The following is a 20,438-nucleotide window of genomic DNA, read 5'->3' as shown; positions in this document are numbered from 1 at the left end:
TTGGGAGAAACAATAAACAACACCTCTATATTTATTGAATTTGAACTAATAAACAATAAGAGTAGCAATATAATGGATTTCAAACACATATATATGAAAAATAAGCATTGTACCATCGCACGAGCATAGTACGAGTACGTTTAAGTACTTGGGTAGTGTGATGAGTAAGGATGGAGGTTTGGAGGGTGAAGTGCTTGAAAGGGTACAGCAGGGAAGAAAGGCTGCTGGTTCTTTGAAAGCAGTGATAAGAAACAGGGAAGTGAGCATGGAAGTGAAAAAGTTACTACATGACAGTATTGAAATACCAACTCTAACGTACGGAAGTGAAGCTTGGACATTGTTGGAAGGATACAAGTCAAGAGTGAGAGCAGTGGAAATGAGTTATTTAACCCGCCCCATCCCGACCACTTTTCCACCACTGACTCCCCCCAGTCCCGACCATTTTAGGATTTTTTTTTTTTTTGGCTCAAACCTTCGCTTTTGGTGAGAAACATCGAAAATTCATAGAGAAATCGCTCACCTGAGGTTTAAACTACTCATTACAGGTAGGAGTACCTCCTTACCTTACTGGGTTTTCTATCAGGCTTGCACCAAAGAAAACGAGTTCTATGGGAGGATAACTATTTCACACCACTCATAAACGGTATTTATTTATTTACTTGGTACGAATTTATATGTAGTACAAGAGTATATTGGTTTTCAAGCAATAATATAGGCATTATAAGCATTGTTTCACTCACTAATACTTGACCTTTTTTTGCCACATTACCTGATCATCATTTCTAACTGTTTCTTCCTCTAATGCTATGTAAAGTTTGTCCTCCACATTGTCATTGATTGGGGAATCACTCTGGCCCTGAATTTCGTACCGTGGCATGACATGGCTATACTGGCCAGGTCACTGATAACAGGTGAATTGCTGAGACAATGGCATACAGGGGGGGGAGGAGGTCATGCTGGGTAAGGCATTGTCCCTGCCTGGCATCTTGTTGAGGAAGGTGTCACGTGTATACGTACCAAAAATGACTCGCGAAAATTGAAAATTGTGCAAATTAGGGACCTTGCAATTTTTTCGCGTTTATGTACGTCGACGGGATTGGCAGTGACAAAAAGTGAGGACATTAAAGTACGTCGATGGGACGCCGCGGGTTAAGAGGAGCCTGTGGAGTCACAAGGAGACACAGGCTGACGAATGAGGATATAAAGGAGCGTTGTGGTGTGGATGTGGTTGTGATAGGAAGTGTTATGAGGAACACACTGAGGTGGTTTGGCCATGTGGAGAGGATTGAGGGTGAAAGACTGATGAAGAGAGTGTATGTGAGTGAGGTGAAGGGGGGAAGAGGGAGGGGGAGGCCGAGGATGAGATGGAGGGATGGGGTGGAGAGGTATATGAGAGAGGGGGGTGTGAGTTGGGAGCAGGGCAGTGAAATGGCGGGGGACAGGGCGACTTGGAGGCGATTTGTTTGTGGCCACCCGAAACGGGATTGAGGCGTCTGGCAATAGATAGATAGATAGGTAACATGCTATGTGCTAAGTTTCTTGTATCAGTCAACATATTATTTTTTCTACTTGTATACTTCTGTTTCATTGACATTTTACCTATTTTTACTGTTTGTAAATGTTTTCAGATGTTTTCATTCATTATGATGACATGCAGCATAAGTTTGCCGCACATCGGCTTACTAAGCACACTCGCTATGACTAGTATTTCAACATACCCAATTGTTTTATCAATTTCCTATTATTTTTTTCCTTTACATAGAACCTTTCCTCCACCACTGTAAATGTTTTCAATTATTTACATTCATTACGAGGGCATTTAGCAAAATGCTAGCGCATATTCATGTAGCAAGCACAATCTCAAACACTCGTGTTTCATCTTCTACTTTATTTTTTCACTCCAATTATACTTTCCCACTTACATTACACACGTTTACACCCCTATACTGCACTATACATAGTTACTGGCATTATTTATTCAAGTGAGCGTCAGAATATCGCATGAAAATACCCTCACAATGAATGTTTCGACCAACATAATACTCAAACACTTACATACAAATTCTTCACATATATTACACACTTTCCCACTTGTTGACTTCTACTTTCATAATTACGGGCCTTATTCATTCCACTGAGCGTCAGGATATCGCATCTCTATACACACGCTAGGAATATTTTGACTTAGAATATATTTCAGCACTTACAATAATTTGAACCTATAATATACCCGTTTGCATTTCCAATAATAATATTTACATATTTACGGGCCTTATTTATTGGACTGAGCGACAGAATATCGCATCAAAAAACCCTCGCTAGGTATGTTTCCACTTACAGCATATTTATACACTTACATACAATTTTTGCACTTATGTTATACCCGTATGCACTTTATACTAATATTTTCAGATCAACATGACTGATAATTTCACTGAGCGTCTGTTTGTCGCATTTACTTCATAGTTTCAGCGTCCTATCGCATTCACACCATATTAGAAATGCATCAAGGTGTGATATTCACTGAAACATGGGTGAATACAGAGACCCACGTCACACTCGACGCACTCATAGCGGGTATCCTTCCTCTGTGTGGTGAGTTTCACCCGGGTATTGCTACACACGTGACACCTGCGTTGGGGCCTAGGTCTGTTTGGCTTGGGAGGGAAAGGAGTGGGGAAATGGCAGCCGGATATTCTCAGGGGAGTTTAGGCAATAGGGGCAGTGCAGGTGCGATGTTGGGGCCTTTCAACAGCATACCGTGCAAACATCTCTCTTGTGAGCTCCCTCACAAACCCTTCAAAGGTTTCCTGAACTCCTGTTGTCATGGTGTGAAGGTGGTGGCAATTCAGAGCAGTGATGTCTAGCAAGTGAAAGAACAGTTTCTTATACCACTTCATTGTGGTCCTTGCACACTCTACTGTCGATATCATGGAGTCTGACTGGTCCACCAGGCATGTTTATGTTATAGTCCATGACACACTCAGGTTTCCAAATGTGATGCCTGTTCTCGCTCCAGTAATCAATGGAATCAGTATGGTGCATCAAGGGGCGGTGAACCGTTGACAAGAGGCTTACTTCTCTATTATGGTTCCACACAGTTGCAAGGATGTTGTTGGCTTTGAAGAAGACAACCTCATTCCTGTCAAGTTTCCTCCCTACCTTGACCATGTGACGCCGGTTCACCTTCACGGTTCCACAGATTCCCGTTTCATGCATGTGAAGATAACAAGCGAGAAGAGGGCTAGTGTACCAGTTGTCCAGGTAGAGGACGTGACCACGATGAAGGTAGTCTTCTATCATTGTCTTTACCACTGCTCCCGACAGTCCAATACTTCGATCTTCTATTATGTCTGTCTGTGCACCGGTGTACAAGACTATGTCTTGCGCGTATCCAGTCCTGCAGTCTCACATAACAAAGATCTTGAACCCAAAATGGTGCCTTTTGCTGGGTATATACTGCCTAAATGAAATATTACCTCTCCACAACACGAGACTCTTGTCTATGACGAGGTCTCTGTAGGGATAAAATGACGAACGAAAGGTTTGCCTCAGGTGATCAAAGACCAACCTAATTCGCTTCATCTGTGTCGTTCGCATTTGCAGGATCATGGGCATCATAGAGATGGAGGTGACTTAGAATTTGATGAAAGCGATTACGGCCCATGACTTGCCCAAATATTGGCGTAAACATAACAGGGTCCCTTGTCCAGTAAGCTGGAATTCTGTTTTTTCGTATAATGCCCATCAAAAGGACCAGGGCAAAAAATAGGAACATTTCTGAAAGGGAGACAGGGTAAACATATATGATAGAATGCCTGCTCCTTGTTCCCAATCTTTCATTCTCAAGGCGCTGGGTGCTTGCAAAAAGGTTGGTTTGGTAAACAATCTGCTCCACAAATGCCTCACTAAAAAACAGGTGGAAAAAATCCAACCTGGTGGAATTACGGTGAATTCCGGGAGCAATGCAGCCAGAGCGCCCCTGCTCAGTGCAGGGGTGAATGAGGGGAGAAAAATCACTCCCATCCTCCCAATTCCATCCCACAAATCCCTCGTCCCCATCATCCCCATCACCGCCTTCGTCTGGGTGGGGAGGAGATGCTGGTGGGGGAGGTTGGTGAGAAGGAGTGCGGAGGGCTTCCCCACTCTCACTCCTCTTCCCTCTGCCTTTACCCTTTCCCTTTCCCTTACCCTTACGGCCTTGAGGAACATTAGGGGGCTGTGGGGATGAAGTTCGGGAATATTGGGGAGTATAAGACGTGCTGGGGAGTGGTTCCTCCCCACCTTCCCCCTCCATCACAACACCACGTGATTTTTCACGCACCCTAACTCACCCACGTGTTTGGGGATATTGGGGAGCATAAGACGTGCTTGGGAGTGGTTCCTCCCCACCTTCCCCCTCCATCACAACCCCACGTGATACAGAACGCACCCGGACTCGGCCACGTGATATACCCCGCCACCTCACACTACCTAGGGAGAGCGATGACTCACCCACGCCACTCTCACTTTCCATACTCCTCCCTGCACTTTCCCTTTCACTCCCCACTCCCTCCACGGCACTTCATACCTCCCCAAACAAAATACTAGGCCCATACCTGCTCGTCCAACGTGGTGTGCGCTCGGGGCCATGATGAGTAATCTCCTCACGTCCATACCATGTGGCAGCACGTCCCACGACTCCATCCTCATCCTCGTCCATATCACGTTGGGGCTGGCCATAGGATGTTGCACGTGGTTTCTTTGCCGGCTTCCCCTCTCTAGCAGCATGGTAAGTCACGTACTGCCACTTCCTGGGGGATGGGACTTCTTCATCACTGCTGGTGGTTTCCTCCTCCTCTGGCTGCACATAATCTTTGTCAACAACCTCATCGTCCAGTGGGGAATCACTGTCGCCTATAAAGGCGTCCAGGGCGACTTGAATTTCGACCTCTGAGAGACCTCTCATAGCCATGTCTGAGCATGACCGTTGCTAACAGGTGAGTGAACGAGCCGCAGGTTAGCGCGGGTCACGCAGGGTCACCAAGTGTCCCTGCCTGGTGGCAGGTAGGGGAAGGTCCAGCGAGGATACGTACCGAAAATCAAGCACGAACTTTGAAAATTGTGGAAATTATGCACTTTGCAATTGCACAACGTACCGGTACGTTGCAGGGACTGGCAAATGCAAAACGTTGCAACATACCCATACGTCGACAGGATGGGGCGGGTTAATGTTACACACTGACTGGATACAACAGTCAAAATGATAAATTGAATACAGACCTGACATACAAATACATTACTATTTTATATTACCCTGCGTTTAGATCGTGGTGTATAAATTACTATGGAGTAAAATACTGTGTAATGTGTTTTAATTTGTTATCATAACAAAACCATTATTTCTCAAGACAAATAGATGATGGAAGCGTGGTTGAGACAATACGATTAGGCCCTTGGATGTGGGGAAGGTTGAGGGTAGACGAATGAATGGGAACGAGGGAAGGAGGGGTGAAATGGGGTGCGGCGGTGCCACATATACCAACCTGCTCGTCAAGCCGGTCACTCGAGTTTTGCTGGAGACTGTACCTGTCCCCTTGTTGCCTTGAATCCTGCACTACGTCCTGCCTGCAAACTGGATGTTCTGGCCCTAACATAGGATTCAAATTCTAGAGCCCTGGCTAGTGGTTCTTGCATGTATTTCGATTGTGCCTGCTTCACTTGCACTTTCAACTCCACACTATCAAAGGCATCAATGACCTAATCCGTCAGAAGAATAACCAGCACTTTAGGCGCAGTTTCAGGGTATGCCTTTTGTGCCATACTCTCCAGGAAATGAGCAAGCTACTAAAGGGATTCGCCTTGAGCCCGTACATGGTTCCAGAATCTCCCTCTATAAACCTCAGTCTGGCACGTGGTCCTGTATCTGCTCTAGCACTTCTACTATGGACTGATAACTGTTCCTTTCCTCCAGCGACAGCTGGCTAAGAATCTCCATTGCAACACACTTGAGGCTAACAGCAAGCTGCATTGCCCTCTGTCTATCATGCCAACCATTCTGATATTCATGTAAATCAAATTGCACATGGTAGCTTCCAAAGAGACTTTACTATCAGATTCCTGAGGTTTCTTTTTAATTGGACGCTCATTATAGCCATGCACTTCACTGGTTTAAGGACTAAAAACTGGGGCATTATAATCAACGGTAGGATTCAAAACTTCTACATTCTAATCTTTCAGCCCTATAATGCTACCTTCAGATGCATGGGATTCATCAAGATTCACCATAGACTGTCCATTTTTTACATATGCTTCCTGTACACTAACTTAAGGCTCACCAGTGCAAGATTTCTTTACAGTTTCAATAATTCTCCCACTAATTATCTTCAACTGGTCATCTGTATGCTGTCTGCACTCCATCATGTTATTGCTCACCTCTCGGTTCTGCTACTATAGCTCAGCTTATAATTCGTCCTTCAACTGTTGCTGTTCTTCTTCTTTCATTCCCCCCTCGAATGTGTCCAGTTGTTCCTGCATCACCAGTTGTAACTCCTTCTGTTATTCTTGTAATGCCTCTTGAAGCCGTTCATGTCGTTCTTTCTGTTCTTCTCTTTGTGCTTGTAGTTGTTCACTTTGTGCTTGCAGTTACTTCATAACTGCAGCTAGAGACGCCACCTCCTGCCTAGCTTGGCTTCTTGTCTGTACACCGGCTCTATGTCGAAGATTTGACTCACTACAGCACTTTTCTATCCCAACTCCTGACACAACTTGTTACGTCCTCATCCCACACTCCACAGACTCCAACAGCAGTACTTCAGTATAGGAAGGACGTCGCCCAGTGAACTGTTCTTCGAAGGGTCAGCCTTTCAATGTACACATGATCAACTCAGGCTTCGTATTAATATAGGCTTCTTATGTTCATAATCTTTGTGTCCCGAGTAATTACATTACTTAACTATTTTCACAAGTGCCAGAGCTACACTAACTTCACGAGGCCACAAGTAAAGTCCTCTATTCTCTCCCCCGTCCTTTTATAACCTTCTCGGACATTTTAGGTACTCCTAGCAGCAACAGTTCCAAGTCCGAGCCATCCAAAATATTCCAGAGTTTTCGTACAATATGTGGCAAGAAATGCTTTAGCATGCAAACTGAAAAATATGAATAGTACATAATTTAACAACCATCCAAATAAAACATTATTGGGAGACAAAAACAAAAATATAAATTCACGCATAACTTTACAAAATACCTCCACTCACAACAGCAGGCTACCTGGCACCTCTGACTAACAACTGAAATTGCACAATCTATTCTGAATTTTCCACTACCACCTAGCTATCACTCGTGCTTCTCAACACCTGTGTATTATATACATTTTTTTTATATTTTTATGCACGGAAGAAGGAACCAAAAGCCAAAAGACTGTAAGACTGTTCCCTCCACGAAAAAAAAAGATAGCAATGATAAGATGGTTTGCACCAGTTGCCTACAAGATTATACCAAGAAGTGCAGGATAAGTTGCAAAGGAAGAGACGTTACGGATCTCCCAAGCCACTGCAAATAAATACAATATCCCCTCTGCAATCACTCACATGTCATGGGAAGAGAAGGTAGTTGCGTATACTGTAATAATTATTGCCATCTTTGGAGTACTGAAAGAACAGATGATGTTCCTACACCCATTCGAACACTTATCTATACTCGCCAGATCGGCCTTACATTCTCACTACCTACATTCCCTAGTACTTATTTACATTCGTTCATCAAGTGTAACTCCACCCTTTGGCCGGAACCATTTTCATGGCGGCCTTGAGAACAGTTGCGAACTTGTGATAGCGAAGAATTTTTACTCAGTTTTAAAATTTGGTGGAGGTGTTGAGGGGTGGCCCACGACGAAGCTGACCAGTTTTCAGAACAATAGGTTAAAGATCAAGGTCAAAGGGCCAGGTCATTTGAGTTTGCCCTGTAACCTTGATCGTTGACCTATTCTGCTCGTTGCAGGTTGTGTTATGAGCTGAGATATAACGTGCAATCCTCGGCAAATAATGTTAACTTTCACCTATTTAACAAGAGACCTCCTTTCCAACATGTTTAGGTACTAACTTTAAAGTGTGTGTGTGTGTGTGTGTGTGTGTGTGTGTGTGTGTGTGTATGGATATAAACAACCTTTTTATGCGCAGGAAAATATTAAAAAGGTAAATTCTCTTTCCCTTGGTAATACATATCCAGCATCAAAGCAAGAAAATGTGGTTACTTAATTCGAAAGAGAGAGAGAGAGAGACACACACACACACACACACACACACACACACACACACACACACACACACACACACACACAGAAAGACGCTGCGTACCACCAACAATAATAACGAATGACCGCAATTTCGAGTGCTGCACATCTGCCAACTTTCCATTATTACAAGATACACGTGAATTGCAGGGGGACACATATGTAGCGCTCGTCTTCCACTCCACAGGGTGATTTCTCGTGTGTTGCGGGGACTCCTTAGTCAACGTTATCAGTGTCCGTCCTGCATCCTTTGTTCATTCCCTACTCACAATCTCACAATCACACCCACACCACAGACAGCGTTATCAATGTCTATCCTCCATCATCTATTCCTATCTTGCCCACACTTACTCTCACACCACAGACAGCGTTGCCATCGTCCATCACACATCACCTGTTCATTCCCTTCTCACACACTCACGCCCAAGCCCACACCATCCTGCATCTTCTCTTCTTTCCCTACTCACAGTGCCACACACTCATGCTGACACCAGCACATACAGCCGTCCCCGCAAAGCAGAAGATACAATCAGATATATTTCAAGTGCAGCGCTATTTCCTGTAATAAATCCCACCTACTTACACTTTTATTTACATTTACAGTGCTAAAAAATGGCTGAGAAAGGAGACTCCTGCCCCGTGATGGCCTTCCCCTTGGCCCCGAAGATCCAGCAGGAACTACAGACGAAATTCGGATCTTTTGATAAGGGACTGGTGGAGGTTGGACCAGGGCGGTACCTCCTGCCACCGCACTGCAGATTGTACCTTGATAAATATGCCCAGTTCAGGTGAGTAGATTTGAGAGAGAGAGAGAGAGAGAGAGAGAGAGAGAGAGAGAGAGAGAGAGAGAGAGAGAAGAAGAAGAAGAAGCAAAGAACAGTTTAAGGATTTGAATTTCGTCAAAGCAGACTTTATTGGTCAACCATAAGACCCGCCAATATGTCATAAAAACACACTTGCTAAAACCAATACACCAAGTCCTGTATGCAACAGCACTACCATGTATTCAGTATAGACGGTGGCTGTACCATGTATTCAGTATAGACGGTGGCTCTACCATGTATTCAGTATAGACGGTGGCTCTACCATGTATTCAGTATAGACGGTGGCCCTACCATGTATTCAGTATAGACGGTGGCTCTACCATGTATTCAGTATAGTTGGTGGCTCTACCAAGTATTCAGTATAGACGGTTGGCGTTAGCGCCGAAGTGGTGACATGTGGAGGTGTATGATACGTAGGAGGACTGCTGAGTCTCACGGAGAGAGTGCTTAAAAAAGAAAAAAGAACAAAAAACAAATTCATGTACCCTCACCCGAGGCAGTATTATCCAGACTGAATCTTCCTCATCATATATCCTGCCATCTTCCCCACTCCACCTTCAGTTCTTCCCCAATCCACATCCACGACCCGTTACCCCCTCCCCTACCCTAATTCACCGTGACGTGTAGGTTGTTGAGCAGACCCATTAACTGCAGGCAAGCAACCACTCTCCACCAGTTAACAGGGGCACCATAGAAGGCAGCACATCACCCCATTATTTGATTAAATGGTTGTCACTCAGAAGTGCATATTGTTTCCTGGGTTAAAGGAAACCATTAGGCTTGTCACTCAGCTTCGAGTCACCTGAAGTTGAAAGAGTAGCAATGAAAGTGACAGGAAGGATGGGAGAAATAGGAGGACAGGAGAACAGACACAGAAAATGAATGATACAGGTGATGGAGGATGTAAGCAGCACTACATTAGGTGAGTGGATGGTGGTCGCCACCACCTACATTCCACCGCGATGTGTAAGTAAATAAGACATACTGTATTTCTGGCGATGGAGAAGAATCAGGGATCTAAAGAGTATATGACTAGTGATGACTAACTTTACTCTTTACGGTAAATATGTAGTTGAGTTTTAACGTGGTTCTTCAAATGTCGGGGCTTTCGTCTCCTTCTCTCTCTCTCTCTCTCTCTCTCTCTCCTTCTTCTTCTTCTTCTTCTTCTTCTTCTTCTTTATTCTTTACGTGCCATGTCTGGAAGGTCTAAAACAGAAAAAAAAAATCCTCAAGTAAGTCGTAAGTCTAAAGATATTCCATCAAGATTTCAGGTTACATGAAAGTGCCCCACCTGAAGAGGGCTGTGCTACACTCTCGGAGTCTAGTTGTGCTCTGTCTCTCCTAATTTAGTGGGAAGGGAGGTAAGTGAGCTTCAGTTTACCATTACGTTACGCTGGGTTAAGGAATTATCGGCTTTGTACGCGTAAAACAGTCTTCTCATCGTTCTCTTCCTTAGTTGCAAATTTGTCGATAGGAAAATCTCAGCGCCAGTCACCTCATTCTTTTTTTCTTTTCTTTTTTCTATGAAACGATTTTTTTCCTACGATATTCATTTTCCTTGTCCAGGTTTCGGCCAGATGACGTAGTGGTGATGACGTTTCCCCGCAGCGGCACGACGTGGACGCAGGAGATGGTGTGGTGTATGACGCACGACCTTGACTTCACCACAGCCATTAACACGCCAGTCGTAGAGCGATCCCCCTTCCTTGAGTAGGCACCAACATCACTTGATTCTGCTTCACTGGTAGTGGCAGTAGTGGTAATAGTAGTAGTGGTAGTAGTAGTGGTGGTGGTGATGATGGTGGTGCTAGTAATTGTTACAATAATAGTAGTAATTGTGGTGGCGGTGGTAGAAGTAGTAGTAGTAGTAGTAGTAGTAGTAGTAGTAGCAGCAGCAGCAGCAGCAGCAGCAGTAGTAGTAGTAGTAGTAGTAGTAGCAGTAGTAGTGGTGGTGGTGGTAGTAGTAGTAGTAGAAGCAGTAGTAGTAGTAGTGGTGGTGGTTCTGTGTAGCAGCAGCAGTACTACTGTAGTATTAGTTGTAGTAATAGTAGTAATTGTTGTAGTAGTGGTGGTGGTGTGTAGTAGTAGTTGTGGTAATCCAGGTTCATTTGAATGTAAACTACTTTGATGGGTATTGTTTTCACTCGGCTTGTCTGCCTGTTTGTTTGTCTGTTTGTTAACAACTTTACACGAAAACTACTGGTGTAATTTCACTAAAATTTCAGGGATGATGGGCTATGACCTTCTGATGACACGATTGAATTTTGCGCCAAATTGGGCCAAGGCCCAGGCTGTTGGCCCCAAAAATGTTAGACAAAAATAAATAGTTTTTGTTCATAACTCTTTTCAACTTCATCATGTTGACATTAAACCAAGCCCTATAGGTGCATCTTTCAAGTCTTGATCCTATAACGTGCCTCATTACATCAGGGGAGTCACCCCTTACTTAGCGGTATGGGGGTCAGTGTCAGGTGGTTCAGGCCTAAAATTTCAAATGGGCATAAAATCGTCAATTTTCACCTGATTTACTCCAAATTTTATGTGAGACACCTTTGACTAGATATTCTGTTGTATTTATACGTCAGCACTAAAATGACTGCCCGGGACGGGTTTGCTGTGCCTTGACACCGCTTCTTGTTTGTTTGTACTCTTATGTCTTTTGAGTTTTCATTGATTCAAGCCATATTCTCATTGATCAGGATTACGTAACGTCTTTCCCTCAGCGATTTGTTTTGCCTATTAACCATCACCTCAACATCATAGTAATGGAAGAAATGTTGCTTAGTCTCCTGTGTCCTCCATTGAGTATGTATACTGAGGGACGCCTTCTCGCGATGGCACTGAAGTGGACTGGCCACTCCTGTGCCTGGTTATACAAATGTCCCTCAGATCCCTCCCTATCCCCGAAAGGAGAATGGTGAACGGAAAGAGGAGGACTGCTGCTTGCACCACTACTAAATACCAACAGCACCATTACCACCACCACTACTACTACTACTACTACTACTACTACTACTACTACTACCGCTGCTGCTACCACCACCACCACCATTACCACTACTACCACTACACAGTCTGGCATAGACGTTAGGAACTGGAGTGGTCAGATACAGCCTTCATTAACTCTTTTACTGGAAATTAAGACAATACTACGGCTCTACATCCTTTTCCACAACCTGGCCTAAAATTGCCGTCTTTCCATCGTGAATGCTGAGTTGTAACAGTGGGTTAATACTAGACTAGGATGCTGATCACGAAGAAGTGCCGTGTAAAAGTAGTAGAGACGTACAATTGCCCTTTTCTGCCCCTGAACTACGAGAAGTAAGCTGCGTATGGACGGAAATTTGTGCCAAGTTAAAGTGAAGGGAGTGTAGGTGGATATGTTGATCCTTTTTCAGTTTATATCCCATAATTCACTGGTAGAATGATATAATGCCACGGTGCGGCATCCTTCCCACTGCACTTCTTTGTGACTAGCATCATATTCTAGTGTTCATCTCCTGTTACAACTCCACGATCTGGTTAGAAGGGCAATTTCATGCCAAGTTAGAGTAAACAGAGTATAGTTAGTATGATCTAACTATGTAGTTTCGCCTAAATTTGCCATCCACACATCTTGACTGCTGGGGTATAATAGATTAATATTACTATATGGTGCTTGTCACGAAGAAGTGCTATGTAAAGGATGTACAGCCACAGCATTGTCATTGTCTGCCACTGAGCTATTATTATCATCAGAATATGGCGCTAGTCATGAAGAAGTGGTGTGTAAAGGATGGAGAGAGAGAGAGAGAGAGAGAGAGAGTTTCCTAATAGGACAGTATAATTATTTCGTCCAGTGCTACGCCTGTTGAGGACTCTTACAGGCGATAGATGGACAGGCAGACAGATTGATAGATTAACAGGGGATAGGTAGACAGAGATATATAGACAGATAGATAGAAGAAAGATTGATAGATGGAGACTTATGGGCAGGTAGAAAAATGACTAATTAAAGAGAGAGGGACAAGCAGACAGACAGGTAGATAGATAGACAGATAGATAGACGGACAGATAGACAGATAGATGATTAGATAAATGGAGAGGGACAGACAGACAGATAGACAGACAGGTAAATTATTAGACAGGGAGGGACAAGCAGACTGAGAGTCAGGTAGACAGACATATGAATAGATAATGAGAGTGGAACAAACAGCAGAGAGAGAGAGAGAGAGAGAGAGAGAGAGACTGATAACCATCCTTTCTTTCAGTGGTGACTCATTTTACCATCGAGATCTTCCCCGGCCCAGTTTTCTGGTTGACAGTTTTTTAAAGCAACATCCAGACGAGGATCCGAGCACCACTGGGGTACATTTGGTCCGTGCTGAGTCCGTTCCTTCTCCTAGAATAGTCCAAACTCATCTGCCCTTCTCGCTTCTCCCGCCATCCATTCTTGAGAGCTGTAAGGTGGGTGAAGTTTCTCTCTCTCTCTCTCTCTCTCTCTCTCTCTCTCTCTCTCTCTCTCTCTCTCTCTCTCTCTCTCTCTCTCTGGCGGCATAAACCTTATTAAGTTTCGCCATATAAGTGGCAACGCTTCATGTTTTCGTCAGTATTATTTTTCTTTGCACTTTTTTTTTCTCTTGATAATATTACACATGAAGGTAGCCTAGGGTTACCCAAGTACCTTTGCCAAATATATATGACCTTTACCTATTTTAGAGGTGATATACTCATTTTTATTCAAAAATTGTTTCTTTTAAATTGAAATATCTCAGGAATTAATTGAGATAAGGATATTTGTGTGAAAATCCTATAAAAATAAAAATGCTTTCTGTATAACTTTAACATAATATTTTGCCATTTAGTTTAGTAGAGAATTCAAATCTGCTCAGTCATTTCTTTGCAACACATTGTAGAGAAAACCACAGAAGTTTTAAAGATATACATTTCTGGACATATAGCTATGGTCCCCTTTATGATCTGAATGGAATATAGCTACAGTTTAGCATGCAGTTAGCCAGTTATTGAGACAAACGTAAAATTTACATCTGAGTTTTTCGACACCTTTGTCTTCAGGTCCCTTGTTCATGTTACACAAGAAGATACCTTAGGGTTTTCAGATCTTGTGTATAATAGACATACTTCTATACCGCTGAGAGTTAGAGCGAAGCTTCCTTTATTTTTTTATTTATTTTTTTTTTTAATAACAGAACGGAGGAAGGAAGAACAAATGGGGAAAAAAAAATAATCAATACACCAGATTACTGGTGTCCTCTATTCATAAAATATCTGTAACAGTTAGACATGAACAGTTGTGGGTTGAAATTTGAAGGAAGACAACTCTGGGGAAGCGAGTTCCAGAGAGATGCAGTTCGGGGAATGAAAGCATTCTGATAGGCAGAAGTTCTGCAATATGGTTGAGTGACATTCCAGTCATGAGCGCTACCAGATGTCCGTGTAGCACGAGGGAAGGCATGGAGAGGTGGCACCATGGACGCAACTTCGTCTGAACATTTGCCAAAAAATATCTGCAAAATAATGCAAGGGAGGCAACATTACTTCTTACTTGCAGGGGAGGTAGTTTATATGTAATGACAGGGTTGTTAATGATTCTAACAGCTTTATTCTGAATTTTGTCTAGTCTTAATGCAACCTCTCCACAACCATTCCACAAGGGTGAGCAATATTCAAGCTGAGAGCGCACATGACTCTTATAAATTATAGCTAACTGCTCATCAGCGAAGAAGTTACTGACTCTGTACAATAATCCAAGTTTCTTTGAGGCGGTTTTAGCAAGTGATCTGACATGAGAGGTCCAGCTGAGGGCACTGTTAAGTGAGACACCAAGAATTTCAATACTTTTGGAGATGGGAATATTAGTAGCACTGAAGGTAATATACGAATCTGGCAATATCTGTCTATAAGTAAACTGTATATATTTAGTTTTACTATCATTAAAAGAGACAAGGTTGTTTTGTCCCCATTCACTGATTGTAGCTAGATCTTGATTTATAGAGATGGCTGTACTGAGTTGAGAGGTAGAGATATTAGACTTTGTAAATGGATGTCTGAGTGTGAATGAACTATGTAGTGTTGAGTCATCTGCATATGAGTGAACGGTATTGTGAGTGACAGATAAGAGATCATTAATATGAACCAGAAATAGGGTTGGCGCCAGAACTGATCCCTGCGGCACGCCGACGTTAATTGAGTGGAAATTCGAATATACATCATCTACTTTTACTCTTATTTTCCTGTCACTAAGATAAGAAGAAATCAAAGGAACAAAAGACGTTAGTCCCTAGCAAGGGAGTTTGGACAGCAGGGAACGGTGCCATACTCTGTCGAAAGCTTTAGAGATGTCAAGAGCTACTGCATGAGTTTCTCCAAAAAGATCAATTGATTGATGGATGGTATGAGTTAAGTGATTGAGTATGTCAATGGTGGATCTTTCGTGGCGAAAACCGTATTGTCTATCACTAATTAAGTTGTTGGATTCAAGATGTTTAACAATATGCTTATTAATTAAAATTTCAAATACCTTACCAAGAGAAGATGTGACAGCTATTGGTCTGTAATTGGAGGGGTCAGACGAACTTCCTTTCTTCGGAACTGGGTGGATATTGACTTCTTTCCATGAATTTGGGAATAAAGAAGTACGTATGCATAGTCTGAATAATTTGGCTAGGACAGAGGCAAGTTCAGGGGAACACTTTTTCAAAACAATTGGCGGAATTCCATCTGGGCCTGGAGCTTTGTTGGTATGTAAATTGTCTAGGATGGATTTTACGAATCTTGTCTGTATTTTAAGTGGGGCAATTTCGGGAGAATCAAGTTCCAGTACTGAGACATTCTGGCTCGTATCATCTATGGTAGAGTTTCTTGCAAAGGTACTAGCAAACATATCTGCTTTCCCACGTGGGTCATTTGTAATATTGTTGTGGCTACACAATAAGATTAGCTAATTAGTTTTAATTTAAGTTGATCTCTCTTCCTCTCTCTCTCTCTCTCGCTCTCTCTCTTTCTGAAACTGTTAGTTACCAGTCCCAGGCCCGGAGGGTGTTGGGGACGGGTATTTCTTTAACTCGATTTGTCTGTTTATGTTGACAACTTTTTGCAAAAACCACTGGTGCGACTTAAACTAAAATTAAAGGGATGAAGGGCTGTGACCTTCTGATCACCTGATGAAATTTTGGGCCCAGGCCCAGGCTGTGGGCCTCTTAAAAAAAAAAATCGTTTTTTCGCCATAACTCCTTTCAAATTCGTCATACTGACATGAAACTAAAACCTATGGGTGCGTCTTTCAAATCTGCAACCTATAACATGCCTCATTACATCATGGGCGTCACCCCCCAGTTAGTGGTAGGGGGTTCAGTGTCGGGTGGATCTGGCCTAAAATTTCAAATGGCCATCAAATCGTAAATTTTCACTTGGTTTACATCAAAGTTGGTATGTGACATCTATGACTAGTTATTCAGTTGTGTTTATACGTCAACACTAAAATGACTCACAGGGACGGGTTTGCTGTTCCTTGGCACCACTTCTTGTTTTGATCTGTTCTGGTTTCTACCGTAGTCCACAAATACGAACTTAAGCCGTTTAAATCATCTTTTAAAATAAGAATGGTGGAGATGAAAATGAAGATGAAGATGATGATGATGATGGTTTACATTTTCATTCGTAGGTGATATATGTGGCTAGACATCCGGGTGACGTGTGTGTGTCTTACTACCACCTTCAAAGACTCTTCAAGTCAGTGAATTTCAAGGGCGACCTGGAAGAGTTCCTGGATTTGTGGTGCCGAGATTTAGGTAAGAAGAGAGAGAGAGAGAGAGAGAGAGAGAGAGAGAGAATGAAGAATGGAACTTTGCAGAAATTAATAAACTGATTGATGTTGATTATAATCCAGTTGATAGGTATAAAGTGCATTAATCCCTCTTCTTCTTCTTTTTCTTCTCCTCCTTCCCCTGCCTCTCTTTCTTCTTCTCCCACACCTTCACCTTTTTTCCCCTCTCTTCTTCTCTCTCTTTTTTTTTCTTCTCCTTCTTCATCTTCACAGTTCTGCTAGGGCCATACTGGAGTCACTTAAGCGAGGCATGGGCAAAACGCACCCACCCAAACCTCCTCTTGCTATACTACGAAGACATGAACAAGGATCTGCTGAGGGAACTTCAGCGCCTGGACCACTTCCTCGCCACAGGCCTGACGGAAGACGAGCTGCTGCAGGTGGCCCAGCATTCCAGCTTTGCCAACATGAAGGCCAGACCTGCCACTAACCTCAGTCTCATCCCGGAATATCCTGAACTGGTGCCGGGAGAGGCTGAGTTTGTGAGGAAGGGTGAGTTTAATTAGCGTCGTCGTTGTTGTCATCATAATCTTAATCATCCTTTTTTTTATTTTATTATCGTCTGTCATCAAATCATTGTCATCATTATAATTGTTACTGCCTTCATTACCATCATAATCATCATCATCGTCCATTGTCATTGTCACCTTTGGCATCATTATCATTATTATTGTCTTCATTTTCATCATCATCATCGTCTGTCGTTGTCGTCATCCGTTTTCATCATCATCATTGTCATCATCATCCCTGTCTTCGCGTTAGTGTTCATCATTGTCGTTACATCATCATCATCACTGTCTTCGTCTTGGTGTTCATCATTGTCGTTACATCATCATTATCATCATCATCATCACCATTGTCATCATCATCATCCCTGTCTTCGTCGTAGTGTTCATCATCATTGTCGTTACATCATCATCATCATCATCATCATTGTCATCATCATTATCCCTGTCTTAGTCGTGGTGTTCATCATCATCATTGTCGTTACATCATCATCATCTTCACTCACCTCATTAATGGATGCAAGCCAGTGAGACAAAGTAGGTTAAGCATGTCAGGTTTGAATGACCAGGTTACAGTATGCTAAGCTGGGCATACAACGATACACAAGATGGATGGTATATTGCACCCTTGTATCCTGTGGTCCTGGCTCAGTCTGCTGGTATGGGGAAAGCAGAGATTTTGACTTCATAATGAAACTGCTAACCAACCACGCAGTCAGTGAATGCAAAAAAAGTGGAGAGTATTAAGGATGTAAAGATTTATGGGAAGCAGTAAAAATGTAGAAAAGCAAGAGAGGGAGTGGGAGACCGAGGATGAGATGGAGGGATGCAGTGGAGAGGTATATAGACAGGGGAGTGTGAGCGAAAAGGCAGGGGACAGGGTGACATGGAGGCTGCTTGTTTGTGGGCACCCCATACATACGGGATAACAGCGTCTGGCTATGCACAGGTAAACAGTAAAGATTTATGGGAAGTAGAAACTGTTTACTTTGACTGAGCCGTCCCTGCGACACATGGACCTTTATTCTTACTCAGTAAGGAAGCTCCCTAACACCTCTTCCTTAGTGATTTATTTTGGGATATGGCTGGTTAATATCCTTCTGTACTTTATTTTTTTTCAGAGTATGGTGATGTTAGAAGTATTTATATAACACTGAAGAGTACAGTAAGGTGAAATAAGCAAGCCACTTAACTAACAAGAATACGGGTCATATGCCACTTAAGTAACAAGAATACGGGCCATTGTGTAATATACGGACCACCCTTTACTAGAAATAGGTAGATATAAGCTGGGTGAGATTAAGATGAGCCCACAGATAAAGGTGAAATAGCATGTTTTACCTGACAAAGATCCATAACCCTTTGCAGCTCAGTTGATGGCCAAGTGAAGTCAGACTGGAAGGTCAATTTAACTATTAATCAAGGAGGCTTATGTCCACCTCATTACTAAATTTCATATAAATTCACGCAACTGCGACTTAGTTTTCAAATTGTAGGATTGGCCCAGTTCCATCAGGTGAATTTACACTAAGTATTGTATGTTTTCAGTGGCAGTGTTCTCAGTGTTCATCCTGTTTTCTTCTCTCCCTACAGGTGCCACTGGGGACTGGGTCAATCGCTTCACTCCCCAAATGAAGGCCAAGTTCCAGGTACCATACTCACAAATTTTCTTGAGCATGTTTTGAGTATGAGGTTGTTACTTTATGCTTTTATTTCCACTCCTGACACTTCATGGCCAATCTTGAGTTAGTATTATGATGAAAAATTTATACCGTTTTGTTCTTCTCCAGGCTTGGATGGAGACCGGGAGTAAGGCAGTCGGGGAGGTGCCACCTAGGTACACCCAAGGACAAAAGTTCACTTAATATTCCATCTGTTCTACTTCCCACTCGCCCCTATTGGCTAATGTTCAAATGCTGAGACGCCCGGTGTGTTTCGCTTCTTATAGATAACGCCCTCTAATCTAAACTAGTTGAGGAGGACTGGGTGATGTCCTGCTCTGAGTGTGGCTAGGTGAACTCAATCACCTCAGGTGAAGGACACCTCCGATGGGCGGAAGTCCGGAGGGGGGGTGGGTTGTAGTATGGTGTTGTGATCGAGGTGTTGTATTACCCTGCACATGAATGCAATAGGTAGGTGTTTTTTCATTATTAGTGTTGGAATATCTGGAGGTGGGCTATTGTTGTAGATGGTTTCATGATGTTTGTGTGGTGAGTGTTTTATGTGCCTAGGTGTGCTTTGTGTTTTTCTCATATAAGGGCAGGGGTGTTGTGTATTGGAGAAGGCTACTGCAGAGAATCGTGTGCCCCGCATATCGAGGTAGTTTCTGACAGGGAGAACTTTCGTTTCAGATTGCAAGTTAGCTGTGGGAGTGAGTTTGATGGAGCAAGTGGTGATGCATAAAGCATTGTTCTGTACGGTCAGCAAGGTGTTGTAGTAGGGATTAGATAGGATGGGAGCCTGTACGGGGAGACGTGTGACATTACTCATCTAATATTTGTTGAGTAAGGAGAGTGTTTCTTTTTGTTCCTCAAAGTGTGGCCTTATAGTTGCCCTTAGTGCATTGAGTCTGGGGTTTCACCGCCTCTTGATGTACATGGCCCTTGAAGGTGAGTCCGATGTTATATGTCACTCCAAGGATCTTAATAGAGGGTGTGTGTGGCACATATACATTGTTAAATGTGATATATGGGGAGTGCCCGTGGCCATGTTTACTGCTGATGTTGAGTGTGGTGCTGGATTTGGCTAGGGCAACCTTCAGCCTGTTGTCCCACACATGTCTGCAGTGTGTTGAGGTAGTCCTGTTGCAAAGTGCAGTGTGTGTCTGCAACGAAGTGTGTGGTTATTATGGTGATGTCATCTGCATTATGAGGCAATGTTTGTAGGTGGTTGGGGTGTGGGAGTATGTGTGTATAGGTCGAAGAGTATGGGTGAGAGAACAGAGCTCTAGGGAAATTTCTTGTTCATGGTGACATGCCGTGGAATGTAACATTTGCTTATCTACCAGATAA

General features: G+C 43.1%; 2 protein-coding genes across 2 annotated transcripts; both read left to right on the top strand.

Moving 5' to 3' along the window:
- The first annotated feature begins 8,876 nt into the window (after positions 1–8,876).
- Positions 8,877–10,810, top strand: LOC145396029 (sulfotransferase 1C4-like). The gene is made up of 2 exons (XM_080269493.1): positions 8,877–9,060; positions 10,663–10,810. Exons 1-2 carry the CDS (start codon positions 8,885–8,887, stop codon positions 10,808–10,810), a joined length of 324 nt encoding a protein of 107 aa, XP_080125619.1. The 5' UTR covers positions 8,877–8,884.
- A 1,530-nt stretch (positions 10,811–12,340) lies between these two features.
- On the top strand, positions 12,341–19,830 carry LOC145396028 (sulfotransferase 1B1-like). The gene is made up of 7 exons (XM_080269492.1): positions 12,341–12,417; positions 13,347–13,542; positions 16,760–16,886; positions 17,135–17,413; positions 19,021–19,076; positions 19,218–19,264; positions 19,686–19,830. The coding sequence occupies exons 1-7, from the start codon at positions 12,341–12,343 to the stop codon at positions 19,828–19,830; spliced, it is 927 nt and encodes a 308-aa protein (XP_080125618.1).
- The last annotated feature ends 608 nt before the right edge of the window (positions 19,831–20,438 follow it).

This window comes from Coenobita brevimanus, chromosome 34, assembly GCF_032717465.1.
Source record: "Coenobita brevimanus isolate Jiangsu-jjx chromosome 34, ASM3271746v2, whole genome shotgun sequence".
Classification (NCBI taxonomy): Eukaryota; Metazoa; Arthropoda; class Malacostraca; order Decapoda; family Coenobitidae; genus Coenobita; species Coenobita brevimanus.
This window is presented reverse-complemented; position numbering and strand designations above follow the sequence as displayed.

Bases quoted from the DNA above. Each gene is read 5' to 3' on its own strand.
- LOC145396029 (XM_080269493.1), top strand. From the start codon at position 8,885: ATGGCTGAGAAAGGAGACTCCTGCCCCGTGATGGCCTTCCCCTTGGCC. The intron at 9,061-10,662 runs GTGAGTAGATTT...TTCCTTGTCCAG, and splicing joins GATAAATATGCCCAGTTCAG to GTTTCGGCCAGATGACGTAG.
- LOC145396028 (XM_080269492.1), top strand. From the start codon at position 12,341: ATGCTGATCACGAAGAAGTGCCGTGTAAAAGTAGTAGAGACGTACAAT. The intron at 12,418-13,346 runs GTAAGCTGCGTA...CCTTTCTTTCAG, and splicing joins CTGCCCCTGAACTACGAGAA to TGGTGACTCATTTTACCATC. The intron at 13,543-16,759 runs GTGGGTGAAGTT...TTTCATTCGTAG, and splicing joins CCATTCTTGAGAGCTGTAAG to GTGATATATGTGGCTAGACA.